At 39.8% G+C, this 27,729-nt stretch overlaps 1 protein-coding gene across 2 annotated transcripts in view; it reads right to left on the bottom strand.

Moving 5' to 3' along the window:
- Positions 1 to 16,116: 16,116 nt before the first annotated feature.
- The window catches only part of arid3a (AT-rich interactive domain 3A), a 105,595-nt gene continuing 93,982 nt past the window's right edge, over positions 16,117 to 27,729 (bottom strand). For both annotated transcript variants that reach the window (XM_080212556.1, XM_080212554.1), the window contains exon 7: positions 16,117 to 26,664. In XM_080212556.1, coding sequence (XP_080068682.1) covers positions 26,510 to 26,664 — 155 coding nt within the window. In that variant the 3' untranslated portion in view covers positions 16,117 to 26,509. The remainder of the gene's footprint in view (positions 26,665 to 27,729) is intronic.

Genomic DNA, 27,729 nt, shown 5'->3' with positions numbered 1-27,729 from the left:
CTGTTTTCGATCACGACTGTTTTGTCAGTTCAACTTCTCACTCGAATCTCCGCACTTTGTGCACTGCAGAGGTCAAAATCACGAATCTCATTAAAAACCCAGGGAGGCGGGACCTATTCTTGCCAGAGTCTGACAGTTCTGGAACTCTGCGCATGCGCAGTGGTCCCAATCTGTCAGTCTCCCCATTAGCTAGCCAGCTCGATCGCTGGCCAGCCCGTGACCCCCACAGTACTGTCCCTCCAGCACCCTCCACAGCCCGATCACGCTCCCCACAACAATTCCCGGGCCAGACCTGACCCCCCTCCCTGATCTCTAGCCCGCTACCTCCCCCCTCCCCCCCCCCCAAACAGTGGCGATCCCCCTACACCCCTCACCCCGGGAAACTCCCCACACCATTAACCCCTCTCCCGGGTCAAAAACCCCTGGGAGGCCAGTTCCCCCCATTAAACCACCACCACCCCCCCGCAGCTCACCCCACTCGCCACCCTCCCTTCATCCGAGACCAATCCCAATGCAGACCGGCAGCGGCACCCCTGACACCAACCGATTGCCCCTAGGCAGTCCCAAGGTGCCCCCTGGGCACAGGCACTTTACCCTTTGGACAGTGCCGGGGGCACAAGTTGGCACTGCCAGGGTACCCATGCCCAGGGGGCGCTACCCCCTGCCATCCAACCCCCTGGGGTCCCCGATTGTCCTCCTTCACTCCAGCGGGTCTCCTGCTAGTTTCCTGAACGTGGGGAGCCACTCTAAACTCTGCTGGAATGAAGTACTCCTGGCGGGGTGGGAGACTCAATCGGGACTGGTAATTTATATTTAAAATACATTGAAAACATATTTTAAAAAGATTCAAATGACTTATCTGTCTTCCCGTTAGTTTCCAGCGTGGTCTGGTCTCCGACTCTCCATCTCTGGGAGATGCATATGCATTCCTGGTGCATGCACAAATCCCAGAACAAGGCCGGCGACGTGCATCTCCCACCCTGAACTGCCAGAAAAGTTGTGGGTCAGGATGGAAGAATCGTCCCCCAGTATTTCTGCAGCTAAGATACTTTTAACGATTCTTTCTATTTTCTTTGCTTCTCAGGCCAGTGGACAACATTTGTTATCCTTTCCCATCAAGAATATGATAAACCCTGCTGTACTAGAATATCCATTCTGAAGATTGGCATGTGGAGCATCATTAATGACAAATTTCATATCTTCTGGATTAGCTAAGGTTGGAAACCTGAGTATGTAGTTCTCTCAATTTAATTTCTTTAATGTTATATTTGTTCTCAGAATTTCAACTGTGGCATGTTTCATTATTTCTCTGCACTTGCCTGGATGAGTGCAACTCCAAGAAAGATTCAAAAAGCTTGGCACCATCAGGACAAAGCAGCCTGCTTGACAACAACCAGCATTCACTCCCACCACCACCAATGAACAATAGCAGATGTGTGTATCATCTACAAGTTGCACTGCAGGAACTCATCAAGGTTCCTTGGAAAGCACCTTCTAAACTCATGACTGCTCCATCTAGCAGGACAGGGCAGCCATGGTTAGCACTGTTGCCTCACATCATCAGGGTCCCAGGTTCACGTCCGGCCTCGGGTCACTGTCTGTGTGGAATTTGCACATTCTCCCCGTGTCTGCGTGGGTTTCCTCTGGGTACTCCAGTTTCCTCCCACAGTCGAAAGATGTGTGAGTTAGGTTGATTGGCCATGCCAAATTGACCATAATGTTAGGAGGATTAGCAAGGTAAATGCATGGGGTTATGGAAATAGGGCCTGAGTGGCATTTTGGAAGGTAGAGGTTCAATGGGCTGAGTGGCCTCCTTCTGTACAGTAGGGATTCTATGATTCTCTACCCGGCAACACCACCCCTATCACCTGGAAGTTCTCCTCCAAGTCACTCACCATCCCAACTTGGAAATATATCACTGTTCATTCAATGTTGCTGGGTCAAGATCTTGGCATTCCCTCCCTAACAGCACTGAGGATGTACCAATACCACATGGACTGCAATGGTTCAAAAAGGCAGCTCACCACCACCTTCAAGGGCAATTAAGGATTGGCAATAAATGCCAGCCTAGCCAACAACACCCGCATCTCATAAATAAATTTTGAAAAGTACTCAGTTCCGATACATCAAAGCTAGCATTAGGTCTAGTCTAAGTGCATAACCAGTTCAAATGTCCAATCAAACTTTTTAATCAACCTATTTCTTCCCTGGAAGCATGATTCTCTTTTTGTGAGGATCTGGCCTGATTTATTGGGGTGTGATTGACATTTTCTGAATAAGACTGTTGATTCAAGGTCAGTCCTGACTTATTCTGCTTAATGCCTAACCTTATATATTTAAAAGCTCCAAAGATTGAATTCCAACCATAAACTTCTTTCATTTATCTATCACTGGTTGCTCAAATTCTGTAGAACCTTCCCACAGAAAACCAACAAGTTTTGTCATCTGTTAGAGCTACCAAAAGGATCTCATCTTCATTTCTTTTATATCTAAACAGTGTCAACATGCTGCCAGCATTGAATCTTCCATCCTTTGTGTTACTGCTTCATGTTCCATTGGTACCATGAAAATGAATGTTTCCCCCAAATTTTTTTTTAAAAGCATCAGGCATCAGTTCTCTTGCTGAGAATCTAACTCTGGTCAAGACCAGGAGCCAATCCATGTTTGACACTTTAGAACAAGCTTGAAATTAAGTACCAAATCAGGGATCTCCGAAGAGAATTTCTGCAATCTGTTATATGACCTGTTAAAGTCCATGATATATTCTTATATGGAATAACCATCCATCCTGCAAAATTTAGCAAAGTCTGACCATGCATCACACATGTTTAACAGGTAATCTCTCTTATAAATTGCATCCATAAATTTTAAGATATTATCCAAACCTTCTTCAGTGTCCAAATGATGAACCTCTAGCTCTGAAAATACTTTGTGCCTAATCCTGCTTCTGATGGGAAACAAAAGTGTTTAGGCCATTCCTAGTTTTCCCTTAGATAAAGATGTGACCCATGTCCAGTTTAGCCATATACTCTCTGGAATTTAGAAGAATGAGGGAAGATCAAATTGAGGTGTACAAGATGATAAAAGGTATGGGTAAAGTAGATGTGGAGCAGATGCTTCCTCTTATGGGGCATTCTAGGATGAGAGGTTATGGTCTTAGGATAAGGGATAGCAAATTTGAAACACAGTTGAGGAGAAACTACTTTTCCCAAAGGGTTGTGCATCTGTGGAATTCGCTACCCCAAAGTGCAATGGTTGCTGGGACAGGGAGTAAATTTATGGAGGAGTCAGACATATTTTTAATCGCTAATGGGTTGAAGGGTTATGGGAGAAGGTGGAAAATGGGGATGAGGAGCATATCAACCATGATCGAATGGCGAAGCAGGCTCAATGGCTGAATGGCCTAATTCAGCTCCTATATCTTATGAACTTATATATCCACTTCATTTTTATTGGTGATAAAGAACAACAGTGGAAAATCATACCCTATTTTAGAGTTGGTTTCAGTCTTTCTTCTCCAAGGTAACTCCAATTATAACCTTCTGTCTGAAAATGAATCTTAGTTTTCAATCTTCAATCTGGGGCAAATGGGATCAAAGGTTATGGGGAGAAAGCAGGATTAAGCTACTGAGTTGGAAGATCAGCTATGACCGTAATGAATAGTGGAGCAGGCTCAAAGGGCCAAATGGCCTTCTCGTGCTCCTATGTTTCTATGTAATCTTTAACTTTTGGCCAACCATTCTCTACTGCCAAGACATGCAGTTTTTCTTTGCTGAGTGCATTTAGTGACTTTGTTCAGTCTCATACCTCTCCTCCCAATACCTAGTGCCCTAGCTGTCCCCTATTTATGTAATTGAAATATTTAACTAAACAAGGCCCTGCACCTATGCATTTTAGTGATATAATTAACATACTGTTAGCAAACCCTGTTCTCCACTGATTAAGCAACATGTTGACATTAAAATTCTGATCTTTGAAGCCCATCACCTTCCCTCACAACCCTGAGTTTTCTGCAGGTGGGCAGCTGCCAAAATCGACTGCCCACCTGCAGCCGTTTTTAAATAAATAATTAACAGTTAATGGAACTTGTTACCAAGCAGATTGGCCTGAATAAAATTTTGCCAATGCCATAAAATGGTTGGTTTGGGCAGGAATGGGCAGGCTGTTATTTGATGCAACTTAGGGGTGTCCCCCCAATCCAAGAATAATAAATGTTTATTTATTATTAGTGTCACAAATAGGCTTACATTAATAGTGCAATGAAGTTACTGTGAAAATCCCCTAGTCGCCACACTTCGGCACCTGTTCGGGTACACTGAGGAGAATTTAGCATGACCAATGTAACTAACTAATGTGTCTTTCAAATAGTGGGAGGAAACTGGAGCACCTGGAGGAAACCCACACAGACATGGGGAGAATGTGCAGACTCCACATAGACAGTGACTTAAGCTGGGAATCAAACCCAGGTCGCTGGCACTCTGAGACAACAGTGCTAACTACTGTGCCACCCATAGTACTCCTCCTTTCTCTGTCTCCCCCTTTTTGTCTTCCCTGCCTGTCACACAAAGCACATCCCTTCCTCCCTGCCACACTTTGTTGGCTCCCTGATCCTCCCCCATCCAAAACCCCGGACTTGTTGTGGTCGAAGGACATGGCTGTCTTCATCCATGGGTTTGCTTACAATCCCAGCAGTGCCAAGTACTGAGTTATTGTGCTGCTAGGACTACTAGAATTGCTGATCAGATTGGTAGTATTTTCTCCCACAGAGGACTGGAAGTCCCACTCTCACCTCGTTCATGCCACTGCAGCAAGTTATTGCTGTGTTGCAGTCTTGTTTAATGTGGATCTACTGGCATCTGACATTCATTCTCGGGAGCGGCAAACAAAACATCATCCCACCCTCTTAAAATTCAGCCCATGATGATAAATGTCTTGAGTGCTGTTGGAGCTAGACTCATCCCAGCATTTTGTTACGATGAATAACCGGAAAGGAAAAGAATCCCTAAACAATTCTTCACAAACAAGATTTCACTTAAAATTTGTACCATAACAGTCAAACCCAAAATCTACGTAAAATTACACGTGTTAAAAAAAATAGTATTTCACTCTCAGTTGAGTTTCACGAGAATTGTCAATACTACAGATATTCTTCACAAAGTTACAAGCACTTGTATCACTCCTCATACAAACGTGGCACCACATGTAATCTTACATTGTTTCCAATGCAGCTTCAGGTATGCAAGATCCTTCACCTTTTTTACTCAAATTCCACCCAGTAAACAGCCAAAAGTCCCCAACTGCAAGTCTGTCTAATGATCTTGATTTGCAATAATGACACTCACCTGGCAACTAAATTATATCCTAAAGAAAGTTTTTTTAAAAATTATTAATTAATAATAACCTTCCTTTTCAGGTCTCATGTCAGACTTGATTGCCTTTGCACACTTTGGATGCTCCTAAATTGATTCCTTTATAAATCATTCTGGTGAATATACCACTATAGATGTCAAACTAAAATACCCAGAATCATCCCTCTATTTTCACAGCAGCTTAACAATGGCATCATTCTCTAGAAAGGTCCTAAACCAGATTCTGTCACACAATACTACAGTTGAAACTCCTTTGTTTTTATATTCAGTAGTTAAATTAACCCCTTCTGACCTTTTGACTCAGTAATCTCCCCAGTCTCCTCCTTTAGTTGTAAACATATCCTGCACCTGACAGCAGCTTTAATGTATAGTCAATAATCCGTCACCATAATTTACTTTTAGTTGCAATTAAACAATTGTTGGTGATCAGAGCACATTTATATGACACATGTGATTAATCTTAATGGCTGTTGCAAATTAAATATCTTTTATAAGGAGATGCAGCTCTTATACATTGACCTAGAAATGTACTTCGGAGTAGAATAATATGAAGCCATGATGGAATTCAGTTAGTATTTTTTATGCAAAGATCTAACCATTACAAAGGGGTCGGTCACTGACAATTGTTTAACCATTTCATGATCCTAAAAAAATACTTCTAGTACTTAGCATTGCTGGTTATCAAAGAATTAAATAAATACTACATCAGTATAATATTTAACAAGCTTGCACTGGCAAAGAATAAAAAGCTGGGCACTGTTTTTGCTCTCTTGATTACACGGGCCTCACCATCACAAACATTTCAATCAATCCGTTTCTGTCAGCAGGACTGTTGGTTGGATTCTCACCTTTCCTGTTTTGAGGGTCATGAGTCAGCCACCTTAACCTTTGGGTATTAATAATATAATGGATTCAGGCCTATGCATCTGAGGAATGAAGGCAGACTAGTCTTTTAAAAGGACCCACCCCTCTGTAAGCAAGTTTTTGTGCAGAGGTAGACAGCAGCTGAATATTCACAGCTATTTCCTATCTGACTGAAGCTGTATGTTACAAGAAAGTGTTTCATATTCTCTAACACCCTCAATTTTGTATTACTAAAGCACAATGCTGTGTTGTAATTTTATTTCTCCATATTAAACCTATTCTTCCTCTGAATTTCAGACCAGTTTCTTCAGCTTTTCCTTTACTTTCGGCCTTGTGCCATTCCCACTGCAAGCATGTACCTGACCTGAACTGATTAAGTGAAAACTATTTGCCTTACCCCTCCTCCAATGCTGAAGGAAGGCATAAGAGGTTCACCTGCAATATTAGAAGGAGCACTATATTTGTTCCCATTGTTGGGTGAGGAGGGGGTTTGCAGGAGCATGTAATGATGCACTTTCAGAGACTTCATTAGTGAACAAAAAGGGATTTATTTAGCGATCTTCAAGAGCTGCATATTTGCAGCTGATTCTCAGCTACCTCTGCCTAGGAGAACTTCTCTCTCTAGGGTGATTCCTCACACTGAGTCGTAAGTGGTCACTCAGGCCAGGTGACCCTTACTCTGCTATGATGCCCTTAAAGGGCCAATCACCACAAAGATGAAATCAGACAAAGTTCCCGCTCCATCATTATCCAGTAACATATGCTGTAAAATGCTTACTGTAGACATAAAGCACTCAGCTGTATGCTCTGCAGTCAAATAGTCTGCTCGTTTCTGATTCCAATGAGCTGCCAATTTACCAAGGTTTCGGAAAGCTTTTGGAACTGTAGTCCAGGAGGAGGCAGAGTTTTCACAAGGACAAAAAAAAATTGGTAACATAAATGAATCTGACATATTGGATCATTGGATAGCCATTTTTCAGTGACTGAGGTTTGGGAAAGTGGTTTAGAGAAGTGGAGGAGGAAGAGATATTGCAATGTTTAATGCAATATCTAATTAGATAACGGTAGCATTGCTTGATGATTGAACTGAAAGAGGAACTCAAGTCATTTTCCCTTGTGCTAATGGTTGTGCAGAAAGCACCTGTACTTTGTACATGAGAAAAAACTTGATCTCTATTTATAGGGAGTTTATGGTGCAAGACAAAGCACATTTCTGGATGGTGTATTCATGGTTGCAGCTCTGAATAATGTGAATTATCATTTGCTGAAAACTCCGTTTTAATCTGCTCTTCATTCATCTGCAAGACAGTCAGTTCTGTAAAGGGAAAAGAACTCTAATTCAACGCCCAACTGATCGACCAGGGATACTTGGCTTGCTTATGTTATTTACAATCAAAGCCTGGAGAACACATACTCGCTTAATATCATCCATTTTAAAATGACCACCATAATTTACGTTTGAATTCCAAACCTTTGGAGGATAGCAAACGTCCAGTCCACTATCAGCTACATTCAACAAACTGTAGGTCTAAATTCTCACATTCTATTAATACCCCATAATTTTTCATACTTCATATATAACTGTGGAACAAAAATTCAGTTTTGAAACCTCCCACTGGGGTAATTGCACCTGTCATTTTATGCATTACATTTCTCCAAACAGTGCACTTAAGTGGGCAGCTGCAAGTACCACAGTTATGAAATAAAGTATAAATGAGCTAATAGATCCATCAAAACTGAATGCCTTATTTTACTGAGTCATGCATGATTTCACCCTTAGACTTTTCTTTGTAATAAATTTAAGCTAATACATGCATTCTGACCTTTTTACATTGTTTATAACAATATGTACATACACCAATGTATATAATCAGCATTCCCTGACTCCAATGACAAGCTTACTGCCTGCATTTCACTCTGCCAATGATGCTGAGGCCATCACAATTCAGTGTCATTGCATCAGCAAGATGTCATACAACTCTTGGAGTTCACACTTCCTTCCTGTCCTTTCAGCCTTTCCCATGATACGATGCTTTCTTATCACGACTAGTTTTGTGGGCAACACAGTGGTTAGTCCCACTGCTTCACAGTGTCAGGGACCCAGCTTTGGATGACTGTCTCTGTGGAGTTTGCACATTCTCCTATGTCTGTGGGTTTCATCCTGGTCCATGTTAGCTGGCCTGGCTATGCTAAATTGCTCCTTAGTGTCCAAAGTGCAGGCTAGGTGGATTAGCCGTGGTAAATGTTTGGGGTAATGGGGGTAGGGTGGGAGCGTTGGGCCTGGGTAAGATACTCTTACAGATAATGGTAACATTGCATGAGAAATGTTCCTTCTGCACTGTAGGGATTTTGTGGTTCTAGAGATTCTATGTGGCAAGTGGTTTTCCACCTGGATGCTGTCTCCTGGGTCACGTTGACTGGATGAGGATGAGAATTGCACTTGTAGGAAGAGCTTTAGCCATCAAAATATGTCATCTGTAGATGGCTTACTGGATAACTGCAATGAGGGGTATCAAATTATAAGGGATATAATATTACAACTTCTTAATGGTAAGAAAATGCTTTACCTAACAACAGCATACAAAGAATTCAGGCATATGCTAACCATAACATTTTAATTAAAAGGTAAGGAAAACATAGGCACGTGCCCACATTTTCAAATCTGTGCTGCTGACCTTACAACCCTTCCCCTCCCCAAACCATCCAGCAGCCACTGGTAGTGTGGTTTCAACTACTTTGGCCAGTGAAAAATCAAACAATGCTGGATGAGGAGGGGTTTGCAGAGTACGGTGCCATGACGTGACATTGTAGTGAATCTTTATGGGTGAACCGAGTGATTTTTAATATGTTCGCTATTACAGTGGTGACATCTCTACGGGTGCCTGGGTTCACCTGTGCCCACGAAGTGCCTATTGTTCCTTACACGTTCTCACCCTCCCGCTATGTCTAGGTGTACCCTCAAGATCCACAACTGAAGTTGAGGTGGCCTGCTGACTTTCATGCTCTGTGCCGTCTCGTCCCTGGTGGGGAGAGGGAGGGGGGTGTGATCTGGACCTTGAGGATCCGGGCCTACTTTTGGGTTGCACAGGTGTTGCAGTGCTGCCCTTCACTGTGTGTAGGACTGGACGTGTGTCACTCACAGAGAGGTGGATGGACCAGACACCCGCCAGGGTTTTGGGTGGAAGGCCCAGGGTTGTGCTATTTCCTGTCTTCTTCCCTTTGGGTGCTCGTGGACCTCTGAATCCTCAATGGGTTAGAGGGGCAGCTGGAGTGAGATCCAGAAGCACTGCCATCCCCTGGTGCTGATACTCATGAATTCCCATGGTGCCTGCACCATGCAGTTGAAGGCCTGCAGCATGGAGCTCATGCCCTCAGCCATGGATGTCATGAGCTGAGTAAGAAGTCTCACAACACCAGGTTTAAGTCCAACCAGTTTATTTGATAATAATCCCACAAGCTTTTGGAAACGGTGTTCCTTCGTCAGGTATGTGGAAGGTTCTGATCAAGAAGGGCATATAAAGAGACACACAATTTACAGAATACTGATTAGAATGCAAGTCTTTGCAGCTAACCTGCTATTCAAGTTTTAAAGAATAGCAGGCTAGCTGTAAAGACTTGCATTCTAGGGCTTGTTCTTTTGACCACACTGGCAGTAGCGTGGACATTCATACACCATATTACCACACAAATGAGCAATCAGAATCTCTTTTTATCTTGACACATCGTGGTTGAGAATGCCACTCACATTGCTACAGCGTTGCAGCAAAATGAAACAGCTGGCTTCAACTGTTGCTCAAATTTTTGAGACATCTTATGCTTCAAGGGTGGTGATATTTGGCCCACTCAGTTTGCTTGATAGACAGCAAGCAAAAGCCAATGTTTTTTTTCAGCAATACTGAAATTATAGAGAATTTATAATGGACAACTTTAAATTATTTCAAATGTAGTCCAGGTTAGCATTTGTGTAAAGGAGAGAGAGTGGAATGAGTTCCTGGATTGAGTTGAGAATTTTCTACAGCAGCATGATTCAGTCCAAACAAGCTAGGAGGCATTACTGGACATTCTTGGGAATAGTTAGTAATCCCACAACACCTGGTTAAAGTCCAACAGATTTATTTGGTATCATGAGCATTAGAGTCCTGCTCCTTCATGAGGTAACTCACCTAATGAAGGAACAGGGCTCAAAAAGCTCGTGATACCAAATAAACCTGTTGGACTTTAACCTGATGTCACGAGACTTCTTATTGTGCCCATCTCAGTCCAACACCGGCATCTCCACATCATGGCTACTACTGACATTCTTGGGAATGAAATGGGCAAGTAGATTGATGCTGTCCAGGTCATGGCAAAAGAGGTATAATTCAGACACATGAAGAATTTAAAATTGGTAAGGTGGTGGTGTTGGATAGACTGTCCATACTTTGACAAAGCACAATAATTGTATGAGATGCATCCCAGGATATTGAAGGATGTGAAAATGGAAATTATAGAAGGATAATTATCCAATCTTCCTCAGACTCAGGGATGGTGCCAGAGGACTGGGTAATTGCAAATGTCACACCCTGGTTCAAAAAAGTATTAAGATTAGGCCAGCAACTACATGCCAGTAAGTTTAACCCAGGTGGTGGGGAAGGCTTTAGAATCAAGAATTTGGGTCAAAATGAACAGTCGTCTGGGAAAATGAAGGTTAATTAAGGAAAGCCAGCATAGGCCTGTTAGGCAATTGTGTTTAATTAACTTGCTGAGGTAACAGTGTTGATGAGGGTGATACTGTATACATGGATTTCGAAAAGGCATTTGACAAAATGCTAAATATTGATTTCTGAGCAAAGTTAGAGCTCATGAATAAAAGGGACTGTGGTAACAGATTCAAAATTGGCTGAGTGATCAGAAACAAAGTTATAGCTGTTTTTTGGACTGGGTGAGTAGGGCGGGGGGGGGGGGGTGCTGAAGAGATATATCGTGGGACTCCTCTGGGGATGTGTTAGGATACCCGCTCTTCCTCATATATAAATGACCTAGGCCTTAGTGTACAGGGCATAATTTCAAAATGTGTGCGTGATACAACACTGGGAAGTTCTGGGAACCATGAAAAGAATAGTGTAGATCTTCAAAGCAGTATATACAAGTTGCGGAATAAGCAGACAAGTAGCAGACTAAATTTAATGCTCTCAAGCTGCATAACAGGTTTGAGGTTCCTGCTTCCAGTCTGGACGAGGACGAGGGAGGTGAGGTCGGTGAGCAAACTGTACACGGTACAGTGATGCAGCAGGATATAGGCAAAGAGAAGGTGAAAAGGAACATAGTTGTAATTGGGGATAGTGGGGTTAAGGGTATTGACACTGTCCTTTGTCACAATGACAAAGTGCACAGAAGGGTGTGTTGTCTGCCTGGTGCTCGGGTCCGGGATTTCACAGCTGGGCTGCAGAGGAACCTGGAGTGGAAGGGTGAGAATCCGGTCGTTGTGGTTCATGTGGGTGCCAACGACGTAGGCAAAATGCGAACTGAGGATCTGGGGAGGGAGTATGAAAAGCTGGGAATGGAATTGAAAAGTAGAACCGACAAGGTGGTCATCTCTGGGCTACTGCCTGAACCGAGTGCAGACAGGCGTAGGGTTGATAGGATTAAGGAAGTGAATGGGTGGCTCAGGGATTGGTGTGGGAGGAATGGCTTTGAATTTATGGGGCATTGGCACCAGTATTGGGGTAGGTGGGACCTGTTCGGGCGGGATGGGGTTGGTCTGAATCGTGCTGGGACCAGAGTGCTGGCGAATCGTGTAAAGAGGACTGTAGACAGGGCTTTAAACTAATGGGGGGGGGGGGGGGGGGCGGGGGTGCGAGGGTAGGTGACATTACGGGGTCTAAAGTTAAAGAGACGGTACAGGTAAGGGAAGAGGCCGAGGATGTCCCAACAATAGAGGGAGTAGGGGGCGTGAGTATGGTTGGTGGCGTTCCGGGAAATAGGGTCCAGGTGAAGGCTGGGATGAAGGCGCTTTATTCCTAATGCTTCGCGCATTCAGATAAAGTGGATGAGTTGATGGCGTACATTGACACAAATGGATATGATCTGGTGGCCATTACAGAGACGTGGTTGCAAGGTGACAGGGACTGGGAGCTGAATGTCCAGGGGTATCAAGTGTTTAGGAAGGATAGGCGGCAGGGAAAGGGGGGGGCGTAGCTCTGCTGATTAAGGATAGCATCAGGGTGGTAGCAAGGGATGATATTGGAGCCAAGGAGCAGAACGTGGAATCGTTGTGGGTAGAGATTAGGAACAGCAAAGGGAGGAAGACGCTGGTGGGTGTCGTCTATAGGCCCCCGAATAATGATCTGGTGGTGGGGCGGGCTGTTAACGCGCAAATAAGTGCGGCGTGCAGGAATGGGACGGCCGTTGTTATGGGGGATTTCAATCTGCATATTGATTAGTCGACCCATGTTGGACGAGGTGGGCTCGAGGAGGAGTTCTTGGAATGTTGCCGGAATAGTTTCCTGGAACAGTGTGTGTTGGAGCCGATGAGGGAGCGAGCTATCTTGGATTTGGTGCTATGTAATGAGGCGGGTAGAATTAGGGACCTTGCGGTGAAGGATCCTCTTGGGGAGAGTGATCATTGTATGGTGGAGTTTCTGGTGCAGATGGAGGAGGACAAAGTGGGTTCCCGGACGCGTGTCCTTTGTTTGAACAGAGGGGAGTACAGTAGGATGAGAGAAGAATTGGCGAATGTGGACTGCGGGAACGCGTTGGAAGGTAGGTCTGCTGAGGAGCAGTGGAGGATCTTTAAGGAGATCTTTCTTGGTGCTCAGCAGAAATTTATTCCGATGGTCAAAAAGGACTGTAGGAGGAGAGTTAATAAGCCGTGGATAACGAAGGAGGTGAAGGAAAGTGTTAAATTAAAAGCGGAGGTGTTTAGAGTAGCTAAGAGTAGTGGGCGAGAAGAGGATTGGGAGAGGTTTAAATGTCAACAAAGATTGACAAAGAAGTTGATAAAGAAGGGTAGGAGAAACTATGAAGCTGGGCTAGCGCTTAATATAAAAAAGGATAGCAAGAGTTTTTATAAATATATAAAAAGGAAGAGGCTGGCTAGAGTGAATGTTGGACCCTAAGAGGATGAGAAGGGGGACTTAGTGGTAGGGGATGGGGATATGGCTGAGGTCTTGAATAACTTTTTTGTTTCGGTCTTCACGGAGGAGGACGTGAATAATTTGCCGGGTGTTAGAGATGGAAAGGTGGTAGGACTGGAGGGTCTCGATGACATTACTGTTACTAGAGAGGCGGTGCTCGACAGACTGGAGGGGCTGATTGTGGACAAGTCCCCAGGACCGGATTGAATGCATCCAAGGGTCCTGAAAGAAATGGCGGAGGTGATAGTGGATGCCTTGGTGGTTATTTTCCAGACGTCGCTGGATTCCGGGGAAGTGCCAGAAGATTGGAAAACGGCTAATGTTACGCCGTTGTTTAAGAAGGGTGCCAGGCAAAAGGCAGGGAATTATAGGCCGGTTAGTTTAACGTCTGTTGTAGGTAAAATGTTAGAATCCGTCATCAAGGAGGAAATAGCAAGGCATCTTGAGGGGAACTTCTTGATAGAGCAGACACAACACGGTTTCGTTAAGGGGAAGTCGTGTCTGACAATTTACTGGAGTTCTATGAGGATGTGTCTAGGGCGGTGGATAGAGGAGAGCCGGTGGATGTGGTCTTTCTGGATTTTCAGAAGGCGTTTGACAAGGTACCTCACAAGAGGTTATTGCAGAAGGTCAGGGGGCATGGAGTTGGGGGTAGGGTGTTAGTGTGGATAGAGGACTGGTTGTCAAATAGGAGGCAGAGAGTGGGGGTCAATGGGTGCTATTCGGATTGGCGGATGGTGACTAGTGGAGTGCCCCAGGGGTCGGTGCTGGGGCCTCAGCTATTTACCATTTATATAGATGATCTGGAGGAGGGAACCGAGTGTAGGGTGTCGAAATTTGCTGATGACACCAAGATTGCTGGAACGGCAAATTGTGCGGAGGGTGGGGAGAGTCTACAGAAGGATCTAGATCGGCTGGGCGAATGGGCCAGGAAATGGCAAATGGAATTTAATGTTGGCAAGTGCGAGGTGGTCCACTTTGGTAGGAATAATGGTAGGAAGGATTATTACTTACGTGGCGAAAAACTGCAGCAGGCGATGGTGCAAAGGGACCTCGGGGTCCTTGTGCATGAGTCGCAAAAACCCAGCTTGCAGGTGCAGCAGGTGGTCAGGAAGGCAAATGGGATGCTGGCCTTCATAGCGAGGGGGATTGAATATAAAAGTAGGGAGGTCTTGCTGCGGCTGTATAGGGCATTGGTGAGGCCGCAGCTGGAGTACTGTGTGCAGTTTTGGGCGCCGTACTTACGCAAGGATATTTTGGCCTTGGAGGGAGTGCAGAGGAGGTTTACTAGGCTGATGCCGGAGTTGAGCTATGAGGAGAGGCTGAATAAATTAGGCTTGTACTCGTTAGAGTTTAGAAGAATGAGGGGAGATCTCATTGAGACGTATAAGATGATGAATGGGATGGATAGGATAGAGGTGGAGAGACTCTTCCCACTCAAAGGATAGTAGGACTAGGGGGCACAGCCTCAAGATAAGGGGGGGGCGGTTTAGAACGGAGTTGAGGAGGAACTTCTTCACTCAAAGGGTGGTGAATCTCTTGAAGTGGTGGAGGCTACCTCGCTAAATATTTTTAAGACGCGGGTTGATGGGTTTTTGATAAGAGAGGGGATTAAGGGTTATGGGGAGAGGGCAGGAATGTGGAACTGAGCCACGACAGATCAGCCATGATCTTATTGAATGGCGGGGCAGGCTCGAAGGGCTAGTTGGCCTACTCCTGCTCCTATTTCTTATGTTCTTAAGTGTGCTTCATTTTTGTAGAAAGAACATGGAAAGGCAATATAAAATAAAAGGTTTCAATTCTAAATGGGTTGCAGTAGTAGAGGGGCCTGGGGTGTATTCATACATTAATTATTGGAAGTGGCAGGACAAGTTGAGAGCATGGGTCATAAAGCATACAGCACCCTAGGCTTTATCAATAGTGGCGTAGAGTGCAAAAGTAAGGAAATTATGTTAAAACATTAATTTTGCCTCAATTACAGTAATCCATTTGGTTTTGGGCACAACGCTTCAGGAAAGATGTGAGTTATGAGAGAGGATTCCACCAATTGCCTAGAAATAATGGAAAAGTTGAGACAGTTCTCCTTGGAGAAGGCTGAGAGGAGATTTTACAGAGGTATACAAAATCATGACAGGTATGGACAAATAGTAACTGATCCTACTGATGGAAGACTCAAAAAATAGAGAGCATAGATTTAAGATAAATGGCAAAAGATGCATGGTGAATGGTTGGAATGCACAGTGAGTACTAGTGTAGGCAGATTCAACTGAAGCTTTCAAAAAGGAACTTAATCATAATTTGAAAAGGAAAAACATTGCATGGCTACAAAGAAAAGGTAGGAGAGTGGACTAGATGAATTGTTCCTCCAGAAGGCTAACACATGATGAGCTGAATGGCGTCCTGTGCACTTAACCATTCTGTGATTCTATAACCAACCCAGTAAATGAGAAAAGGGATATAAACATTTCACTTCATTTTTAGGTGCTGGTGTGTACCTGTTAAAGTATTTTTGCCCATATTTAATCTGGCAGTTTCACTGGAGAAAATCAGTAGCGAGATACACACATGATGGTTATCACATAACTTTGATGAATTCACTGTTATAAAAACAAAGTAGCTGTGGTAAAATTCAAGTGGGTGCATGGTCTAGAACGTATTTAGTTACCATTAACAATTTAATGCCAAGACCAGCTACTTCAGATTGTCAATATTTCTGACTATACTTCACTATGCTACATGAGGACACATTTGCACAAGTAGTCAAAAGGTGAAATCAAGAAAAGTCAGAACTTTTAGTTTATTATCAATATTGTCAAATCTTACGTTCTCATTTTTATCCTTTTAAATGTACAGAGGGTTAAATACAAGTTGTTATAAAATGTAAACCACTAGTGATCAATCACATACACCGGTACAATTGAGAAAAGTGAACGCAAAACAAGGCGGTGAAGGTAACATATAAATCACATTTTTATAATTGAAGCTTTGCATAAATTGAAGAGGCTTTCCTGAGTTGAGACATATATTTCCTGTTCTAACCCGTTAGAATAAGTGACATTTTAAAACAGATACATGATAGTATATCAACATTTAAAATAGAAGCCAAAGAAACTATCCCAGAACAAAGAAAACCTAAAAGCTATATTTGCGGGAGTTTATTAATTTCTTTACATCTTCATCACAGGGAATAAAAGATCTACATTAATATATCCCCTTTACTTTACTGTTATTTTTCATCATTCCTTAATGTGTAAGATGTTACAGACCCTTTTAGGAATGATCACGTCTGGCAGCATCTGTGGAAAGAGCAACAGTGTTCCTGGTTGATGACTTTTCATTAGAGCGTGCACATTTGTATCACATCAACTGGAGATGTTTACTCCAATTGTTCTCCATACCAATTTAAAGGCCAATTTAACTACTAGAATTTCTCATTTTCCGAGTCAACTATTGACATAGAACTCCCACAAATAGGGCAAAACATTAAACAAAAACAGGAAAAAAGGGCACGAGGTAAGATAGGTCTTCACAATAGTTACAAGTTAGAGTAAATATTTGATTTCTACAATCACTGGAAGATATACAGCAGTTAATGTTTTCAAAACCCCTGAGAATCACAATCTAGTCTCTAAAAGACAGTACTAGATTGTAAACAGCACATCAAGACAAAGTACATATTTATTAGTCATTCATTCTAATTCTATCAGCACAGCATAATTATTAGCCTGTACACAGAAGTACAAGTTGACAATATCAAAGCAGTACGTTCCATAGTGCTTTTGCTTTCCTTAAAGTGTGTTTTCATTTACGTCTTTGGTATACAGCAATCCTTATCCTTAAAGAAATTCATAGCAGGTGATGAAAATACAACAAATGGAGAAAATATGGAAATCAAAAGCTAGAATTTCAAAACTTGAATCAAATGATTAAAACAATAAAAACTTCTAAGAAACCATTAAAATCGGAGTAATGACTTTCCTTCACAGAGTGCAAGAAGCCATTCAAACAACTGACTTGTTTTGATTGCAATTAAAATAATTCACTCATGATTCAACAATACTATAGTTCAAAGATGTAAAACTGCGTAATACAGTACAGGTAAATATTTCAAGCATGGTTTGATGGCAGTCCTACCAGAGCAAGTTTAGATGTATACAGATCCACAAAAAGCCTATGAGAATCAACTCTGGGGATTGGCTAAAGGGAACCTTTATGCATTTATAGACAGATGGGCTTTTTAAAATTAATTTTAGGGTTGAATACAGTAACTGTATATGGACTCATATCAACTTATTATACACAGCCCTACTGTACATTGAAGGCTTACACGTCCAACCTAGCTAAATGGTCGGAAAGAGAATCACTGACAGATAGCATATACTGAACACATTAGCCTCTTTTTGATAGACCTTTGTATTTGATGGATTGATTTCAGATTCATAACACTTGCAGTTTTTTTGTATCTTTCTAATTCTTACTAATGGGTAGTAGCTAATGCCAAAGGGTTTAAAATTAAAATAATTTCCAAAAAAGTTAAAGCTTGGATTTTAAACGTGTTTAAAGCCACTTATAAGAATGAATACTATCACTGCAAATTAGTTTACTATACTAGTTTTGTTTCAGATTAATTTGAAATCAAAAGTTTGATGCAAATGTACTTTAACTACATCTTCTACAATTATTTCCTATCTTTAGGTACTTTCCAATGCCAACTGAAACCCCTGCTGTCCATTTAATGCCTCTACTAAAACCCCTACGTTTTCCACAACTTATTGCCAACATCTTAAGTCCTGGGAATCACCATTATATTCCCAGTAAGTGAATCTGAAGGATTTGTAAGCAAAGATGTTATAACCATTCACATAAAAGACAAGTATATAAAGGAAAGTAACTGCAACTGTTTGGCAAGACCATGTTGATCACTGTATCAGTGAGGTATGTTAAACAGTACCTGTAACTCAATATTAAAATACATTTCATACAAAAACAGATTAGGATTCATATATATTCAGAGGTTTGTAACAACATTCAATAAAGCATTATAAATAAAGCAAGAAAAAGAGAGTTAGGCTACCTGGCCCAGTGAATTGGACTTTAAGAGGCCGTAACATATTTTGCAATTCTCCATGTGTACTCGCTGTGTAATTCAGGCTACAATTAGCCTGAATGACAACATATTTTATTGGTACCTGCTTCATGCCACTACAGTAGTCATGCATTACATAGTTATAAAGAAATCTGCCTTCAGATTGTAGGTACCAAATTTATTTATATAAACAAATTGACTACCAATCTGAATCTTTTGATCCATAGGTGATCGGTTGATTATAGGTGACCAGTTTTCGAGAAACAAATGTTACGGTCAGAGCATAATTTCACTATCAAATGCTCGTAAAAGACTGGAAGTGCAAATTCACGTTTAAGTTGTCCCAGTCAAACATTCCTTTAAAAGCCAAAATAGATACCCCCAGGATCATCCCCTTTAAGGTTGTAATGATCTGCAAATAAAAAACTTTTAATTCACCCATTATTGTGCAAAGTTCAATTGGAAAAAAAAAAGCAAATTTAAATCTGTAAGGCTGATATTCATATTTCCATTCACATAATTGTGGATTACAAAACTGCTGTGTCATTAAAAATGTCCATTTTAAAACAGCCCATGTCCATAGAATATAATGTGCTAATGGTAAAAGGAACTCTGATACATTAATCTCTATTACTTTCTGGAACAGTTAACGTTCCATTGCTACTGAAGTCAACAATGTGCAAGATTCAGGATTTCAACGTACTGGGCTTTAAGGTCACTTAAATAAAAAAATACATAAATAAATAAGCTGTTCCTGTTGCCAACTTCTGGGAGTAGAGTTTACCAACTACTGATGCACAAATGTGCACAGATAATTGTCTTGTAAAGCCATATACAAGACAACTACACACAAACCCTGAGCACTTTTTTTATATTGTAAATTACTTGCAATATGGTTTTGAGAATTTGCTGAGACTGGTGGCTTTGCCCAGGTTTATCAATTGTAAAAGGAACTTAATTTTATGGTTTATAAATCAAAAAGTTAATATATGGTACATATTTTGAAAGCAGAAAAGGTCGTGTAATAAAAAAAAAGCTCATTCAGTAAAAATGTTCAAAAATATTATGCAAGCTGTACTTAATTAGACTATGATTCCCCCTGTGTCAAATGCCTTTGAACTCCAAAACAGTAAACTAAAAATGTGATTGGAGAAGCGTGAAATCAATCACTTGAAAGTATGGAATGCAGGTCATCTGTAATATTTATTAGTTTACTGAAATGAGCAATGCTGATTCCATCTGACAGATCTCTACATAAGCAATTTTATGCTTGGGTGTATTTCAATAAGGAGTGGCTTGTGAATCACAGGGTTTATAAGATGCATAATAGAGGTAAATCGTCCTCATGCCTAAAGCAATGTTAACAAATAAAAATACAAAAATATGAAAACATGCAACAGTTTAAAAAAAAAATCTTCTTCTCACCCTCTCTCACTGAGATATGTCTCTTTCGCAGGCATGCCAACCCTTTCTTTAACGAATGAAAAAATACATGCCTTTCCAAAGGAAATCAAGCACATCAGAAGCAGAAATCTTTGTCATTGTTTTCTTCTCTACCTTACTCATGTAATACCTCCCACTCCGAACCAACTGAGATCTGGCAACTTAACAGAAACATGGACCTACTGGTCTTTATGGCCTAGTGCAATATCTGGGTGGTGCCCTTAACTACTTGATTAATTCCTCAAAAGGCATTTCTAACAGTATTTCAAAAAAATCTAAGATAGTTACAGAAACCTTTCTGGTCTAAACTTCCCTGGTAATACCATTTACATTACTGAACTAAACTGACTAAGTTACCTGAAGTTCAGATTTGAATACTATATATATTTTAACTGGGTAGCTCTAGAATGGGTAGGATTTTGCTTACAGAAAATGTTTCTATTTCTAAAGTCTAAAAAGATTTTTAATTTCTAAGGTTTATGTTGATTACTGGGTCCATACAGAGTCATTTAAGTGGTACAGCAATTAACAATTTCCTTTAGTTTATTTGAGAGAGTATATATGCTAAGAGTTTCTAAAGATCATTTCCTTCCCTTGTGCCCATTTCAGCAGTAACATTTTCTGAGTTTCTCCCATCCCCAGTCCAGGGGCTGCAAGACCAACTAGTCATGCCCCAAATGTCATCTTGGCAGAACTAACTTCTGATGTCTATAGCTTGGTACCACAACACATGCTACATATTCTTATCAAGGAATCTGAGTAACAGTTCTAATACCATATATTCCTCAATGATTCTGCAGCGCAGAGCACACTTAAACAAAGAGAAATATCAAAAACAAAGAAGGGTACAGGTGAAAGTGCTTATAGTATGTTGTTTATTGTTATTAAAATGGTTGTAATCTTTTGTAGTTACTACATTTTCACCAAAAGGGCCAATTTGAAATCTATGCTTTTATTATTCAAAAGTTAATGCTTCAATTTTTGGCAGTATATGTATTTCCATTATTATTGAGCTCAATTTGCCTAACTTGCACATTTGTTACTTTCTTTTCATTACTTGAACACAGCTTTCACAATACAACTTACTATTTAATCCACTGTGATGTTTAAAGCTCTTGATGAAGTAGCAGCTTTTGGTTTTGGGTTTGAGATTGACAGCGATCAGCTGCAACCTTATTTAAAGGCTAATTTTGAACCTATAATTCTTATCAAATCCAAAATCTGAAGCCAACTGCTGTTTATTAGTATCTCAATACTTAAATGGTAATATTCTTGTGGAGAAGCAGAGGTATATTTTGTGTAAGGCACAATTAAGGAACTTAATTTTATGCTTTATAAATCAAAAAAGTTAATATATGATACATATTTTGAAAGCAGAAAAGGACGTGTAATAAAAAAACTCATTCAGTAAAAATGTTCAAAAATATTATGCAAGCTGTACTTAATTAGACTATGATTCCCCCTGTGTCAAATGCCTTTGAACTCCATTCTTTCTCGTTATCAATTACACATCATTCAAAAAGCGAGTTTCTGATAGCAAAGGAAAAGATTTTCTCTAATCACTGTCAACAGTATAAACAGAAACAAAATTCCTTCTATTTTTTCTAGCAAAATCAAATATGAGAAATTTAATTAGACATAGCAATCAGAAATTTTTCATCACATTTACATGTCACACAGGAACCACACCAAACCTTCGAGATAAGCAGTTGAAGAATTTTTAAAAAAATTCTATCATTGGAAGTAGTAAACATCCCAAAGAGATCAGAAAGGTTGTCTTATTAAAAAAGGTTGGGACAAATATTGAAAATTGGCCACCAACAAGCAAACAGACATTGAATGAAGTTCTGTTCCCTGAAATGGCAGAACTAAACCAGCATAAACCTATTAAAGTCAAAAGCAGAATCATGTCTAAAAATGTTAAAGCTACAGCTCACTACTCAAACTAACTAGGGAAAGGTAGAGATGAAATTTGTGTTGTATGTTCTTTTAATTCTATGTAATTTATTAAACCCAGTAGAGAATCGAGCCCAAAATGTCAAAAGTGCAGCTCACTACAAATGCCAAGTAGGCAAAGATTGAGATATGATTCAGTTACTAATTTATCGCTATTTCTGAGTGCTGTACAAGCAATAGATTACAAAAAGAAATCAATCTCGCAGAGCTTGTCACCATACAAAAGCAAGAACCACATTTGCCAGCAACAACTGAGTATCCATCCCATCCCCAAAAGGCTTAGGTCACTAGGTCAACTACAACAACATATCGATTTTTTTAAAAAGCCAATATAACCTCCCTGCACTATTATCTCTGAACATAAATTATCATTTCATCACAGCAATAAAAGTCGAGTGTAGCAAAGCTTTATTATGAGGGACAGGAAATTGCATATTTAATAGATTATTTCCTACTGCTATCTTGTTGCAATGTAAAAAGGTCAAGATCCCAAGGGCAAATAGATTCTGGTCTCATTGTAATACCTTCCTTGCCCCTAATCCTCCCACCTCCCTCACCCCAATAAACCCAAAGCAGCTCCACTAGGGCAAAACAATTGCCCAGGCCCATCCTTCCTGGCAAGCTAATAACGTGTTCGGTGAATTCTTCTCACTCCCAAATAGAATCTCATAATCATTGAAGGATGATGAGGTAGTTATCTACAACTGTTAGTGCCAGAGTAAAAAGACAAAATTTATGAAGATACATATCTTTACATCTCAGAATCAACAGTATTTTTAATAAATTTAACTGCATTATTAGTTTAATTATGTAAACCTGAAAAAAATTACATGAAATAAAATATTCTAATACTTTTAATGCATATCCACTGCTTTAAGTGTGCATACAGAATGCTGGAAATATACGATAAATGAAAATTTTACAACTACCTTAAGAACACTAATTTAAGCATCACTACTGTGCCCAGTGATCAATATCTCCTGTCATAAACATCTGACATTCAGCCAAAAAACCAGTACCTAGAAACAAGCAAGTCTTAACTAAAATACTGAATAGTTGAGTAACTAGAAGAATCTGGTTCAAACCCTATTTTAGTACTAGATCAAACAATTTAACTGACATTTCTGTGCAGTCCTGAAGAGGTGTTGCATTGTTGGAGGTTGTTATTGGCCCTGTCCGCTGGTTCAAAAGAGGATTATAAAAAGTGTAGCAATATTGTAACAGAGGTCTCCCAGTGTCCCAGCCAGCATTCTTTAGCGAACACCACTAAAGAAATTAAATCATTCATCACAAAGGTACGGTAGCATAGTTGTTCAACTAATCGTCTAAAATTCTAGAGAGCAGTACTACTGATCCTGAAATGTGGAATTTAAGTAGTTAATTAAATAAGTCTATGGAAAAAAGCTGATATCATTAATAATTACTATAAAACTACTGGATTATTGTAAAAACACATCTGATTCAATAATCGCTGAAAACCTTTAACCTCATCCATGGCTGGGATTCTCCGGTGCCGCTGCAATGAATGGAATTCAGGCTGAACACCAAATTCTCCATTCTCGCTGGCATCAGGATGGCCACGGATGAAATCAGAGTGTTGCCCAATATGTTTTGGGGGAGGAAATCTGCTCTCATAAATCTGTCTGGTGTGTATGTGACTCTAGACCCATGACAATGTGGTTGATTCTTAACTGCTCTCCTAAATGGCCTAGCAATCCACTCAGTTGTAGCCAAGGTGGTAGCTTTCCATTCATCACCAAAGGTAATTAGGGCTGGGCAATAAATGTTGGCCTCATCAGTGATGTCAACATACAGTTTTTCTGTTCGCAAGAGATTGTGTAAATTAGCTGTTGCATTGATTATGGAACCGTAACTACTTTAAAATAAAATGACAATCAAGTGCTCTGGAAAACCTCAGGAAGTGAAATGTCCTACATAAATGCACAATCTTTCTTTACTTAGCAGGTCCTAGTCCTGCAGACAAAAATATTCCAACGTAAAAATCTAAGGAAACTTATTACAATCTGCTCAATTACAAATGGCTTTGATGCTCAGTTAGGATTAACCACTGATTACTAGCTGGCAACTCCTAGAAGCCCAAGTGCGCAGATTGATTGGGTCAGGTTTCACTATGATGCTCACTACAGTCAAACAGCCTTCCAACACTGACCATATATTGGTTACCTATTGAATCATATCCAACAAGAGATAAGGCTATTAGAAGAGGAAGAGAAAAATTGGCAGAAAGGGAGAAATTTGGCAGAAGGTAATATAAAAAAAAACTCCACGTGTAGGGTTAGTTATACTCGTAGCTTAAAAATGCCTCAGATAATGTGACTTGTCTAAGTATTTCTACATTATGCAGCAACATCAGACTTATTGTAAAGCCATTGTACATTATTTTTCACTAATCTTTTAAATTGATTTAAACCCAATTGATTTAAAGTATTTGCACAATATAACCATCACCAGTGACTGCAAAAAAATCTCATTTCTATCATACTTTAGAAAAGTAAATTATATTTGACTTCTAATATTCAGAGATAGGACAACATAATGAAATACTACCTCTAATACAACCTGTAGGAAACCAGACGAGTAAAGAAAGCACATTTTACGAAAGTATGTTATCAGCATTGCGATATGTTACAACTAATTATTCTTGTATTTATTTTAATGGGAATAGTTTCTTCAAGAAGCTGATACCAGCTTTCAATAATTCCAGATTATGAATTCATCCCATCACTCCCAACCTACTGAGTATATCCAGTAAAACCCAGTAACATGCATCAGAAGTAAACATTTGTCTCCAGCAACATTTGCTTTACATTAACTTCAATGCAATGGTACAAAATTAATTTCAGCATGTTGCCATGCTATATTTAGCACTGTAAAGATGAAGGCAGTACATCATCACATTTGGCTACTGATAGGAATAAACCGTAGTGTAAGTGTAAATAAGTGGAAAAGGAAAATTTGTTGTTTGACAAACAATTGCTTTGACAGTGTGGAATAAAAGCACTTGGTTGAAAATCTACAAATAAAATACTGGACTTGTTAACTACATCCTCTCAAAGAATAACACTTGCATAAGGCAGGTTTTCACTCATTGCAACAATAACTGCAGAATCCTAGGACAGATGTAGATATATATCTATAGATATATATTTTATACAACTTCAGGCAGAATAGTTTTTCCATTCAATGTCTGGTTCAGTCGTGATGCACTGGCTTACACTCTAAAAAAATGTATATTTTCACAGTATGAAGACAAAGCTGATTTCTGTATAAATGTTTTACTTCGAATGCCACATTAAATACTATAGTAAATGCAGTGGAGCTCACTAAAGATCAATGACTAGCAAATCCAATACCATTCATGAACACTTAAGATCCAACTTATAAAATCAATGTCTGCACAAAGCTTTTGTGACTACAAGTCTGTGTATGTTTCTAATGTTGTTTATTGCACTGCTAATGCTTTAGCTGAGGTACGTTTTGCAATCAATAGTGATTTAATAACTAGTAGTACCTTTTGTTAGATGTCCTTAGCATATTTTGAAAATAGTCTACCCCACAACATTGCATTTACAAAATAAAACCACATACATATTTAGCGGCAGACAGTAAATTTGAATTAGTTTTTCCCTTCATTGTCATAGCAAAACTTTAGGGAAATTAGCTAGCAGAAATCCATTCTGCCTTCAAAATGTAATTTTAAAAACTGACTAATATCCCTGAAGGATGACAAGCCAAAATTTAAATCAGTTGTCATTTCAAGAAAATGTAATGAATCACGCTCCAGCTCATAGCACATAACCTGAATCAATTTGCAGTTCCAGAACTGCTAAATTAATACTCAAAATGGTGCATTCAAGAGAGAAGTATAAGCACGTTGGAGTTTTGTGCAAACATATACCATCAGAACTAAAGGAGACACCACAAGAGCAGCACTGTTTAAAATTTACCATCCCCCATCAATTACTATTTATAATGGTCCAGATTTTGATTAGAATGGAATGCTCCTTTAAGCTCTTAATTATATTTGCCAGAAAAAATGATCTCAAGATTGCTCCACTGTATTAGAGTCCTGTGATGTGAAATTAAGTAAAATATATTAAAAAGTACTGTATATAATAAATATGCTGAACAGCTGTAAAAGTCTGTGTATTGCTACATGTATAAGAATGATCTATATAAATGGATAAACGTTGAAACAGCTTATCCCTTTTTTGTTCGGCAGTAAATGAACATACCAAAAGTAATAAGAATATCGTAGTTGTAATTGAAATTTTTTTTCCTTCAAAAAATATCAATATTCACTTATAAATTTCAATTAAAATAGCATCATGGAAATACATATATATTCTTTAAATGCTGAATTTGGCCAAAAAGAAAAATGTAACCAATGTAAAATCTTGATTAAAGATTAAATAGATATTTGAGGTATTAGTAGTACATTAGCTGCTCCTGGATCTCATTCAGTAACCCAAGAAAGTTTATAAGCAGAGTTGGATTATGCTTAACTGCTGGCCCTCAGCTTTGGCCATTTTATTGAAACCTCTTGTTATCAAAAAAGTTATTTTCCTTGAGAATTAAAAGCCTGAGAACTCCTTTTAAAGTGTTTGGCGGTGATGCACTGTGCTCAAGAAGTTGGCATTATTACTGCTGCAGTCTCACGGTGAAGAGTTGTTCGAAGTATGTGATGATGAGGAGGTAGGTGTACGAGGTACAGACAGACCGGGTGTGCCTTGGGAACTGTTATTTTTACTGCAATTTCCTTTGGTGCTGGATACACCAGATATGCCAGGTCCTTGACCAAACAGAACACCTGTTTAAAAATGGTAAAATACATATTTAATTTAAAATCCTGGAAATTGTCATCAATTTGTAACTTGATTGCACTGCAGATCTCAGTCAGGTAGAATAATTAGAGAAATAATCATCATCAGAATAGCCATATACATTCTAATAGGATCCCAACACCATGGAAGAAAAACGGGAGACATTAACTTGTTTGGTAGCACTTAATTCTAGTGCAACAAGTTCAAGAAAACATTTTGGGAAACAAAGCTACAACTACAGATAACTTTATAGAAAGCTTTGCTTAAAAAACATGTTTGGCATATAAAAAAATCAAGTGGCAAATATGTAATTTATTTGGCAGTTATAGAACAAATTTCTAGAAGAAATTGTAGAGAAGAATGTAATATAAATAAATGTTCAAAAAGCCTTTGATGAGGCATACCCATGACAATGGTCAGAGGACAATGTGGAATCAAGAGACATCAATAGAAATATGGATTGCTGACTGGCTAATAAACAGAAAAAAGTAGAGGTTAAATAGTAGATACTTGACTGGTAAAAGGTGTGAAGTAGTACTCCACAAGGATCGATGCTGAGACCACTGTTGTTCACCATTAAGATAAATGATTTGGACTATGTAATCAGGTGCACAATTTCTGCATGACCCCAAATTGGGGTTAATGAGACTTGACAAAATACAAGACAACTTGAACAAACTTGCAGAAGTGGCACATAAATAGCAAATTAATTTTCATATGAACACACATGAATTTGGTAAGAAGCGTAAGGAGGCTATCTAATTCATGGAAAATGGGATAAAAACTCAAAGGGATTTGGGGTACAGATGCACAAATCATTAAGAGTAGCAATGCTGGCTAAACAAAGCTATACAATTTGCAAACAAAACATTGGATTTATGATAAACTTGTATGGAATCATGATTAGACAATACTTATGTATACAGTTCTGGTCTTATAATAAGGAGAACTGGACAATGAACAAAAATAACAAAAGCAAATTACTGCAGATGCTGGAATCTGAAACCAAAAAAGAGAAAATGCCAGAGAGTCTGGCAACATTCGTAAGGATA

The sequence above is a fragment of the Carcharhinus amblyrhynchos genome, chromosome 26 (assembly GCF_965287045.1).
Source record: "Carcharhinus amblyrhynchos chromosome 26, sCarAmb.v2.hapA, whole genome shotgun sequence".
NCBI lineage: Eukaryota > Metazoa > Chordata > Chondrichthyes > Carcharhiniformes > Carcharhinidae > Carcharhinus > Carcharhinus amblyrhynchos.
Note: the sequence above shows the minus strand (reverse complement) of the source record. Positions and strands in the feature narration are given on the sequence as shown.